General features: G+C 41.3%; 2 protein-coding genes and 1 long non-coding RNA gene across 6 annotated transcripts; 1 reads left to right on the plus strand and 2 right to left on the minus strand.

Annotated features, from left to right (window-relative positions):
• Window positions 1-160: 160 nt before the first annotated feature.
• On the plus strand, window positions 161-4,651 carry LOC129597675 (uncharacterized). 4 transcript variants are annotated; one of them, XR_008691599.1, is made up of 5 exons: window positions 161-247; window positions 945-1,078; window positions 2,876-2,965; window positions 3,034-3,257; window positions 3,495-4,651. It is a non-coding gene; the product is annotated as an uncharacterized LOC129597675 (long non-coding RNA). The 4 variants fall into 4 exon arrangements; XR_008691600.1 differs by having other exon boundaries at window positions 169-247; window positions 971-1,078; XR_008691598.1 differs by having other exon boundaries at window positions 201-262.
• Window positions 2,189-6,129, minus strand: LOC129597670 (importin subunit alpha-7-like). Its single transcript, XM_055495314.1, is given in 15 exon segments — window positions 2,189-2,607; window positions 3,009-3,239; window positions 3,380-3,544; window positions 3,667-3,839; window positions 3,945-4,072; window positions 4,131-4,196; window positions 4,198-4,342; window positions 4,403-4,566; window positions 4,636-4,735; window positions 4,800-4,888; window positions 4,969-5,100; window positions 5,326-5,420; window positions 5,486-5,579; window positions 5,729-5,821; window positions 5,886-6,129. Coding segments are annotated over 15 exon segments (1,821 nt in total). The 5' UTR covers window positions 6,006-6,129; the 3' UTR covers window positions 2,189-2,581.
• Window positions 6,130-6,756: 627 nt separating this feature from the next.
• LOC129597614 (uncharacterized) lies at window positions 6,757-9,518 on the minus strand. Its single transcript, XM_055495240.1, has 6 exons — window positions 9,292-9,518; window positions 8,893-9,038; window positions 8,254-8,654; window positions 7,670-7,896; window positions 7,094-7,344; window positions 6,757-7,030 (listed from the first exon to the last, which is right to left on the minus strand). The coding sequence occupies exons 1-6, from the start codon at window positions 9,439-9,441 to the stop codon at window positions 6,757-6,759; spliced, it is 1,449 nt and encodes a 482-aa protein (XP_055351215.1). The 5' UTR covers window positions 9,442-9,518.
• Window positions 9,519-10,601: the final 1,083 nt, after the last annotated feature.

The following is a 10,601-nucleotide window of genomic DNA, read 5'->3' on the forward strand; positions in this document are numbered from 1 at the left end:
GTTGAGGCAATCGACTGCCCCTAATTAGCCGTACCACTTGATAAACACCGTACGATGGGTTAAACGCCTCCCGTGGTGGCTGCCCATTACACAGAGCCTCCGTAGAGATTTAACATTGCGCTATGCAGAGTTGCGCTGCAGTCTGCAATGGTTTCTCTGCTAGTAACACTGCAGTTCTTTACTCTTTTGTGTTCAATTTTAAATTATTGAAATTGATTTCAATTACATTAAAATAAATTTTTACTCAGTACGATGGAGAATTGTGTGTTCGATATAAGGATAATCCTTCTTTGTTTCGTTTGTGAAGCTGTACGACGCCTGTGTGTCGCTGCCGTGTAGCCTCTACGGTCTATCCATGGCGAACTTGTGAGCAGATTTTGCTGAGTTTACTTACTGACTACTGTCTTTACATTCGGAACCCGGAATGCCAAATCATCCAGCAACAGAACAGCAGATCATCCAGGAACAGTACACCAAGCTATTAAGAAAGAGAACTTTTGGAGTGGGGCAAAATACTACTCGATTAGCATAATACTGAGTAGGATTGCTCTTTTTGCGCTGTAGCCTGTACAGTGGTGACTTACTGACTTTTTGCCCCACTCCAGAAGTTCCCTCTCTTATTGACTCTTAATAGCTTGGTGTACTGTTCCTGGATGATCTGCTGTTCTGTTGCTGGATGATTTGGCATTCCGGGTTCCGAATGTAAAGACAGTAGTCAGTAAGTAAACTCAGCAAAATCTGCTCACAAGTTCGCCATGGATAGACCGTAGAGGCTACACGGCAGCGACACACAGGCGTCGTACAGCTTCACAAACGAAACAAAGAAGGATTATCCTTATATCGAACACACAATTCTCCATCGTACTGAGTAAAAATTTATTTTAATGTAATTGAAATCAATTTCAATAATTTAAAATTGAACACAAAAGAGTAAAGAACTGCAGTGTTACTAGCAGAGAAACCATTGCAGACTGCAGCGCAACTCTGCATAGCGCAATGTTAAATCTCTACGGAGGCTCTGTGTAATGGGCAGCCACCACGGGAGGCGTTTAACCCATCGTACGGTGTTTATCAAGTGGTACGGCTAATTGCAAGTACAGTACTCGTACATAGCCACTTGCTAGTAACTGTCATGCTAAGGGTGGTTCGTTAGATTTGTGCTACCTTTGTTATCTGAGGGTTTTCAGTTGTCTCTTTTCCTAGATTTCTTGGGTTCTTTAAGTTTTTTTGTGTCTCATATTGCAGTACGTCTAGCAGTGATTTTCCTCACTCGGAACAACTTTTTCGAAAATAAATGTTACGTGTAAAAAAACACAGGCAGTGGGTCAATTAATAGCGTGCGCCTGGTAATACGAAAAGTTTTACTGGCTTCGCCGTTGTGGCATACCGCATACGGCATACACTAATTTCTACGAACGACACACTTTACTTATACTGTTCTCCTCGCTCTTGAAGCGGAATAAATTTTATTCACCACAGGAGCACACAGTCGAGGCTTTTAACGCGAGGTTCCCAGTGGAAATTCATTTTGGGGTTTATAGCTCATTGTAAAGAATAAAGTCTCCTCTATCAGAATATGGCGCTATCATGTATGTAAAAAATTTGTTTACGTTAAAAAACGATTTTCCGTTATGAGTGCCGAAGGGGGAAGCGCTGTTCAACAGAGAAAAAGCGGCTAGCGCTGCCTTTAGACTATCCGGGTTATGAATCAGGTCTTTTATAGTCAAGAGCGATGGATGGGATTCTGATGCAAAGCTATTGTTAGCGCAGGTGAAGTAATCAGCCGTTTCAAAGGAATGCTGAGCCGAAGCAATTAGTGACAAGATGGTGTGATAACTTAGTTGACCGACGGCTATTGTCTTTGCATGCGGCGTGCGCGTCTGCAGTCTCCAGCCCTTCTGTCCTTTCATCTGCTTCGCTCAGCGTTCCAGCTGTAGATTTTCTGTACTGAACATAGCGCAACAAACCACGACAGACTTTAAACGCGTTTCGTGAGAAATCAAACTTAAATTCACAACAAATCAACGCGTTATCCAAAAATTACTCAAAAAGTGTCATTAAATCGAGCGCTACCTGCTGAGCTTGTTACACATACCGTTTTTTGATATCGTGTTAGCTTTGAGAGTTATAGCAGAAAATGTTCAGGGGCGGCACCACCCCACCACCCCTGGATCGGTTTTTTGCACTTTAAATTTTTAATAGGAATGATATTGAAATTTCCAATGTTTGATAAGCTTTCACACTGTTTCCGCACCGAATAGCGTTTCCAAGTCTCAGCGCTATGTCACATCAATAAAGAGTCAAAGACAAAGATTCGGAACCGACTAGATTCGGCTAGATTTAACCAACTAGCTCAGTTATCGTGTTATCGTAATACTGAGAATCTAAGCTCAAGCCAAAGGATCTACGCGGTGCGGGGCACTACCAGAATTTTAATTTTATCGCTTTCTAAAAAAACACGAAGTAAAACTATAAAATAATACTGAAAAAATAATACTTCAAATTTGGATAGTTCAAACGGGCCTTTATGGTCAACTTTCGGCGTCCAAGTCCCAGAAACAGCCCACACTTTTCGATCCAGTCACTGCATGCAGCAGAATTTAGCATCTGAATAAGGAAAAACATTCAAATTAGAGTACAGTACTTAAAAGGAAAAGAAGCGTTTTACTCATTTTTTTTAAAAGCGTTAGCAGATTCGCTGATGATATAGTGCATAAAAAGCATGGGAGTCGGGACTGTATCTCGATTTCTGTGTGTCACTGCCGGTTAGTGTCCGGTACTGCTGTATCTGTACTGGCAAACGTTCCCTACTCATTAACTACGAATTTTATTTTATTCTTCGAAAGTTTCTTTATTTAAAAGTCATTTCTTCTAGGCTTATGTCTTTTGCGATACGGACCCATTGAAATAAACCTTGCACACCATCTTTCTCATTGCTACTTTGTCACAGTTCCAGTAACATAAGGTGGGTAAATCGTCAACTGCATGTAATCGTACTGGCTGCTTACAATTAGTTTTCTTTGGTTTTGGTAGAGCAGCAGGACGGACCGACAGTGGAACAGCGGGGCCGGATGCGATGGCAAAGTCACGGTGGACCATTCCCGAACCTCCGGTGGTTGCAGGATTCCCGTGCATACTTGCAACAAAATCGTGTGAAACATCAACAGGTCCGCTGTATGATATTACACAAGGAATGAAATGGATGGAGTTGGACATATCCGGTTTAGAGGGGAATGAGCCTTCAGCAACGAACAAAAGTAATAATTAGCAAACTTTTCATAATCGTACTGATGCTCGTAAAAAATATTCGTTTCACGGTACTGTTTTTCCGTCACTAAATCCTTCTTAAAAAATACGAGTATTTAAAAAGAAAAGCCACCTTGCGACGGTTGCTGACTTTCCGTTGGATCACCAACAGGCTGCTCGCCGCCACCTAATTTGTTCTTTTCATCCCCTGCATCGAAGTAAATCTTAATAATTTCCCGTGCCTTTAGGCAGATTTCCGGAGTTTCGTGCACTCGAAGGGATTTCAGCTTTTCCAATCCTAAAGCAGAACAGAGTGTCGATTCAAACATCCCTGACACTCGGGAAATGCCAGCCTTAACTTTACCGCAATAATAACAATTCCAGGTTTAACTTTGCCGTAGTAACTTTACTTTGGTTTACCATAATGCTCCACGATAAGCGCGTTAGGATTCCGGCCCCGATCATCCACGCGATTTTTGCCAATACGGAGAATGTTTTCGACGCTATTAAGAGCCACCTGTACGATCCTAGTAGCATCTGTGATGCCCAAAAGATCACACATTGGCGGAATGCATCCCGCTTGTACGAACACTCTATGAACAGTAATTGAAGGTTCATCAAATGTACCAAAATGAATATTTATTATGTATCCCGCAAAATTTCTGTTATCAGTAACTAAATGCAAAGCTTCAGCATACTGAATCTGTTCCTCAGAGCCACCAGAAAGCGCGTTCGATATAGCCCAAGCCGCTTCTTTTCGCGTCTTAAATTCAGCATTACCCAGGATCTCTATGAGAACTGGAACAAGTCCTGCGTCTATTACAAGCTGCAAAAAAAGCCCAACTTTAGGCTAAAGAATGCACTGATACGTAAACGATTCTAACCTGAATGTGACTGCGGCTTCCTGCATTGATATTTGACAACGCCCAGCAAGCTTCCTTACGAACGCTTTTCTTTTACGTCCTGACGAACAAGTAGCCGCTTCAACAGCTGCAATACGCCACTATTCAAAACCATTTGCGTCAGGGAGACATTTCCTGTTACGATGTTCCCAACGGCGCGCAAAGCAGAGGAAACCACGTTTTGAACATCATGACTAAAAAATCAACAGCACGTAAAGAAGTATGAGCCAACTATACATGCAATGCACAGTTACCCTAGAAGGGTGACCAACCGCGGACAGACACTCGCATTAACAACAGCCTGAATCTTGTCGTCTGGACCATCACACAGGTAAGAAATCGCCCAACATGCATCGGTCAGCACATCTGCATCTGAATGGAACAAAAGCCGGGCTAAAATTGGCAAAGCTTGTTTCACCTAATGTCCAAACATGGTAGTTACAATATGCCAAATAAAGCAGCGACCGACAACAAAATAAAATACGACCTTGGCAAAATCTGGCCGCGGTGTCCTGCCACGGCACAAATTGCAGAGAGCCCACACTGAATTGCGGACCACCGTTAAATTCTTCGAATGGGTTAGAATGCTACACGACAAATAAAAGCTTGTTTTTCTAAATTAATTTTAGTTTCTGCAAAGCCAATAAATACTTTATCAACGGAAGAAGAATTTCTTCGTTCAACACCAGATCGCGGCATTCTGGGCCATCTCCAGCAATGTTTCCCAAAGCCCATACAGCCTACAAAAATGGATCAGCACCCAGTTGAATATTGCACATCTGAGGTAACCATAATTTATTTACTAGATCATAATTCCTACTTGATTTTGAATATCCTCCGACGGAGAATCCAGCAATCGAATGAAGATCGGCACAGCACCTACTTCAACGACTCTGCGCGTATGTTGTGATGTTCCTGATGCAACATTGGTCAAAGCCCATGCCGCCTCGTACTTACAAAATACATACAAAATACCTGCAGATTCGTACTACATACTTTATGTTACAAAATGTACACGTTTATGGAAAGCTACCTTTGGACTGATAAATCCAAAGCATGATGGCGGATGTACGGCAAGTACGTACCAATATTTGGATTAAAATTTTCACCACATATCGTAGTAGCTGGTAGCGTTCATGTTGCAGTGTGCATTGAATGTGCTTGTGTACTTATTTACCTGCAGCTGGACTAGATCAGTCATTTGCAGGAACTGAACAAACCGCGGCAGAATTCCGGTATTTATCACTTCGTCAATGGGTGGAGGTCCAGGTTCTGGAGGTAGAAAGCAGGAAAATGAACTACTGGCAATGATCGGGGAATTATGGTTTTTCACCTACCTTTAGAGAGCAGCCTTCGAAAGTTCTGGGCAGCATTCAACATCCTGCGCGGATCCTGACTGGCGAGATCAGTGACCATCTCAGGACTGAAATGCTGTAACAAAAAGTTTCTTCACCGATTTCCACAAGCAGTGGAGTGTGGACTATTAATATCAATTAAAACCACTGAAAACTCATCAGTGAAAAGTAAACAGTTCTACGCTATAATGCAAGTAATGAGTAACTGATGAGTTCCAGACCTACCACAACCTGCGCTGCAATGTCTGCCTGTGCCTGATACATGTCTTCCGCATTATTAGATGACCCAATGTTTCCCGTGCTCAGTCTTCTAGCAATCTACAAAAATTGTTATTCAACAGTAAATGTCGGACAAGAGAACTGTAGGTGCTTAAAGATTTACCTGTTCTTCACGCTTATTTCGACGTAATTCATTGGCTTCCATTTCCTGCTGCTCTCCAGCGACATTCTGACCACTTCCATCATTTGGATATCTGTCAGTACTCGTACACTGGGAACGCATTTCTAGTGTGAGTCTGTTAGACAATCAGTGCAAAAAGGTGAGCCACAAAAAATCCAGGACTTTTCCACTTGCGGAATGATATCATAGGTTCAAATTAATCGTGCTGGAGATTTTGCAAAGTGGCTCAATTTCATAACTTCAAAATACAGGAAGTAATCGAAGATTACGGAGTCGAATAATTCGTACCAACTGGAAAAACATTTGACTGTGATCAGTGTCGAGTGTTAGTACTGAACTGGGTGGGCACCTCTGCTTAAAGTGAACCCTCAGGGCGGTAACTATGACGGCTGCAAAAGAAACGGCATACGCCTTTAGAAAGCAATAGTTCGGCGATGCAGCTTTTCACCAGGCTGGAGGCGGGAATGTGGTCCTCGTATTGTTCTTTGAATCCTGCCATGCGGAAGTCGCGTGAGGCGACAGATACAAGTACATGTAACACTTACAATTAGTCGTGCAGTATTATTTAAACACGGCCTACATTTACAGGTTAGGTTGCAGTTGGTAAACCCCCTGCTATTGTAAACAACCTGCCCCTGCTTTTGTGCTTCGGCAGGAAATCATTGAAAGACTGATATGTGTTTGTAGTTTCAAGCAGCCTATGTGCGGACGGCAAACTGAGCTGCCTTTAAACGCCGGGTGCGAATTTCGAAAATCGGTGTGACGGTGTCTAACAGAAGCGCGAATGCGAATTCTGTTACCGTAATATTATTATTCGCTCAGCAGCAAATTTATAAAATTAATAATTTTTATTTTACATTCTCCTTGAGCATCTCCAGTACCAATGTAGCTTTTCCATAATCATTACAAATAGTCCGGTCAACCAACAAAACAGCAATGCAGTAAGAGGAGCGTGGAAATCGGCGACAGTAATGCCTTTCATGGTCAGCTGACGTCGACCTTGTGAGCCCATTTTATGCGCCACGCAACTACGCGTCTTGCGTTCAGCGCGAAGTTTATCGTACGCAAATTCTGTGTAATAACCTAAATCAAAATCTACGATCCCGGTCACTGAAAGCCAACGAAACCTATATAAGATTTTTCCAGTTAGCTGCTGAATTGCTCATTTCAGTAAAAACTCTAAAGGTTACCTTTTTAGAAATTTGGAGTACAATGGATGATCTTTACGGAACCAGAAAGATCCCACCGGCGCACTGACAACATCAGATATTACTTCCACAAAGTCGCAGGATAATTCAGAAAGAGCCAATTTATCCATTACATTCATTAGATAAGCACGGCGCTTTCCTTCCGGAGAAACTGCCGACATATACAGATCGTTATTGTCTATTTCCGTTTTCATTTTTGACCCAAGCAAACGGAAACGTCTGGTGCTGCTTGTCTGCAAAGTTAATGCCACAAATTTTTGATGAATGATAATAACAACGCCGACATCTACAATATAACACTTTATTAGCTGCCGTGGTATTGACTGTCGGATTACATGGTCGCTGGCAATTTTATTATTTTTAGCTTAATAATGGCATAATGCTGATCGCAGTAGTATTGCATAGGTTGTATACTTCTGTGCTAACAAAAACAAAATACGAGGAAGTTTACTAATATTTCAGTCCCATAATAATACTCTGTAGTCTGTGCTTATAAATTAGTAAAAAACACCTTTTTCAAATGTATTATGCATGCGGCATATCTGTATGCTACATTACCATCAGAACCTCCTTAACAACGTCGCTCCCCCATAATTCAAAACTGGAATTCAGAAATTCTTCTGTTGTCGAAAAGGGCAACTTTGCGCTCGTGCTCACAGCCAGAATTGCCGGTAATGTGGATAACACTACACTTTGGAAAAGGAGCGTATAGATAAGTATTGTAACAATTAATAATCTTCGTCCCATGCTGAACGCTCTGGAGTATTTTCTCTGGTTTTCGCAATCTGCAAATAAATAAATTCAAGGAATGTCAACTAACTATACGAGCACCATGCATTTAGACCCTCTACTCGTACCATACGAGTACAACCATACTATAAATTACAGTCAACCATACTATTGCACACAATTATATCTACAAAGGTATGAGCGTGCCAGCAGTTACTTTAACTTACTTATTCAAAGCTAAGTATACATTTCTGTGCACAAATATATATTTTGGATATTCAACTAAATCTGTTACAGTCTAAGCAAGGAAGGTGTAGCGGTGTAGCCAATATCGTATAATTTTTATCTGGTTTTCAACTTCCCATATGTCCCCTATAAGGAGATTGTTAAGGTATCTTAGAGAAGAATATTACCAAAATCGGAGAGGAGGATGTGAAGAAATGACCAGGATAAACACTTTAACCAGGTGGACGATATTCCTGCCACCCGATTGCGAAAGGCCACAAATACTGCCAATATCAACCCAAGTATGACGGACAATGCGGCAGCTGCTAACCATGTCCCCAAAGAAAACTCGTCCAAAATTCGTTCCATATCATTATGACCCTCGATGAGGAATTTCTTGTGAATCACTAAGGAATAACTTTTCTTCACGGTGGAGTCAATAACAGAATAATTATTGGACATATATCGGGACATCGTCATCACCAGCCCTCCGACGCCAACATCTGCGCTCCCATCCAGCACATCCTCCAGCACAGCATTATGCGTGATCACAGCGGCATCATCGTCTGCGGTTTCGTATAATTTACACCTGCGAATCCAATGTATCTGTATAATTATAAAATAATGTATAATTATATGATGTATAATTACAACTGTTAATGTTATGTAGATTTGCGAGGCATACAGTGGTAACTGCAAAAACGGCGTCTGTATCGCAGTAAATGCATATGGTCGGTGTACTTGTAGTTAAAATACATATAGTGTTATAGTTAAAATACGGTATTTTAATAGACAGGTAAAGAGTAATCCCTATTTATTAATCTTACCGAATTTTTAATGAGAAGCAAATCGCTTCTAGTGCCAGAATCAATACGCCGCCCCACGCGTACTGTGTAACATTAACAATTTGCGCACCGGATCCGTAACAAGAGTCCATCGTAGCAACTTCTTCCCGAACAGTAAAAGGAGCTTGCTGCAAATTTAGAATAATTGAGAAAGGATCCCGAATGCATGTTAACCGAATTAAACAAAGTGATTCCATATCCTTTCATGCAAGTTTTTTTTAAAACTAAAAGATAAGCCTTTGTGAGCCTTCGAGAAAATATGAAGACGTATTGTCCATCTGAAAATTTATAATTAGTAAAGCGGGGCGGGACTTGTAAAATGCAAAAATAATATTAATATATTAAATACGAGTATTAATAATGTTACAGTCATCAACCCACCGGGCTTGTTACAGCAACGTTAACTGCGCAGGATCTGTTAATGCAGTTGTCCACAATGTTTCCGACATCGTAGGTTGCGGTGGAACAATTGAAGGCGCCGCTTTTTGCTCCCCATAATTCTGTCCATTCCGCCAGCATTAAACCATCCATGATATGCTGTGCACAAGTCTTTCAAATTTTCTTGATTGTTTAGAAATAGGTTGATTAGGTTTATAAGAAATGCAAATAAAATCTTATATATAGAATACATATATCAGTACGTAAATCTGCAGTGAGCGTAACAGCGTCACTTTAATTTGCTGCTGTTCTTGTTTATTTTTATACGGTACTAAATGTTCGTTAATTTCATGAAGTCTTTACATGGTCAACAGACGCAGAGTGCAATGTAGGCATACAATTGCCAAAATGGTACAACTGGTCTATTAAACACCTGGTCTTAAGTACAGTCAGTGCCGCTCTACAGCAGTATAGGCTACTGGCGTAGCTATACATATGTACTAATGTAGCTATACTAGGCCGGATTCACGCTGACTGCTATCTGTCCATTTTCTATTGAAGCACCGCCCAAAACGGCCGGTTTTTTAGCAGTATGCGTGAACGCGGCGCGCTCTTCTAAATAGATACCTAAATAGGGAGCAGAATAGCGTTCACACAGACACCTTTGACTAGGTGCAATAAAAGTTACCGTTTTGGCGCCTGCGATAGTCAGTCGGGTCTGCGTGAACACATGCCGCCTATCTGCACTTATTCGAACTTAATTCAGTACTCAAACAAAACGCGGAACGGAAACCGAACAAGATCATAGAATGGTAAATATTTTTACACTCTTACTATTTGCGAAGATTAATTATCAAGTATACTGCAGGATAAAATATGTGTAATACCATTAACACTTCCGTGTGTTTCATACATTTAGTCGTAATTGTATATAATAAAAACTGAATTTCTCGCTTGCGCTAGCTCAGTTCTTCAGTTCTTTTGTTGCCATTTGTTTGCTACAAGGCTTACAATAGATATTGAATGTATTTCAAGTTAGTGCTTCCAAGATGGGCAAAAGTTTAAATGAGTTCTGCAGGTTCAAAAAATGGGACATCTCACAAGACAACAGATATTGCAGTAGCCAGTAGTCGTATTTACACGACACAAGTCTATCCAGTTGGTTCGATAATTGTTCGGCTTGCCATACGCCTGATATCGGCTCACCATAATGCAGCGCTTAACCGCCTCGGGCGGCCATTTGCTACCGTCACAGCGGGCGGATGCGTATAACGCTACATCTTGCTACCTCGGGCGGTTGCCAGTTGCCGATA

The sequence above is a fragment of the Paramacrobiotus metropolitanus genome, unplaced genomic scaffold (assembly GCF_019649055.1).
Source record: "Paramacrobiotus metropolitanus isolate TYO unplaced genomic scaffold, Prichtersi_v1.0 Parri_scaffold0000107, whole genome shotgun sequence".
NCBI classification, from domain to species: Eukaryota; Metazoa; Tardigrada; class Eutardigrada; order Parachela; family Macrobiotidae; genus Paramacrobiotus; species Paramacrobiotus metropolitanus.

Bases quoted from the DNA above. Each gene is read 5' to 3' on its own strand.
- LOC129597614 (XM_055495240.1), bottom strand. From the start codon at position 9,441: ATGGATGGTTTAATGCTGGCGGAATGGACAGAATTATGGGGAGCAAAA. The intron at 9,039-9,291 runs GTGGGTTGATGA...CTAAATTTGCAG, and splicing joins ACGTTGCTGTAACAAGCCCG to CAAGCTCCTTTTACTGTTCG. The intron at 7,897-8,253 runs GTAATATTCTTC...ATTTATTTGCAG, and splicing joins CATCCTCCTCTCCGATTTTG to ATTGCGAAAACCAGAGAAAA.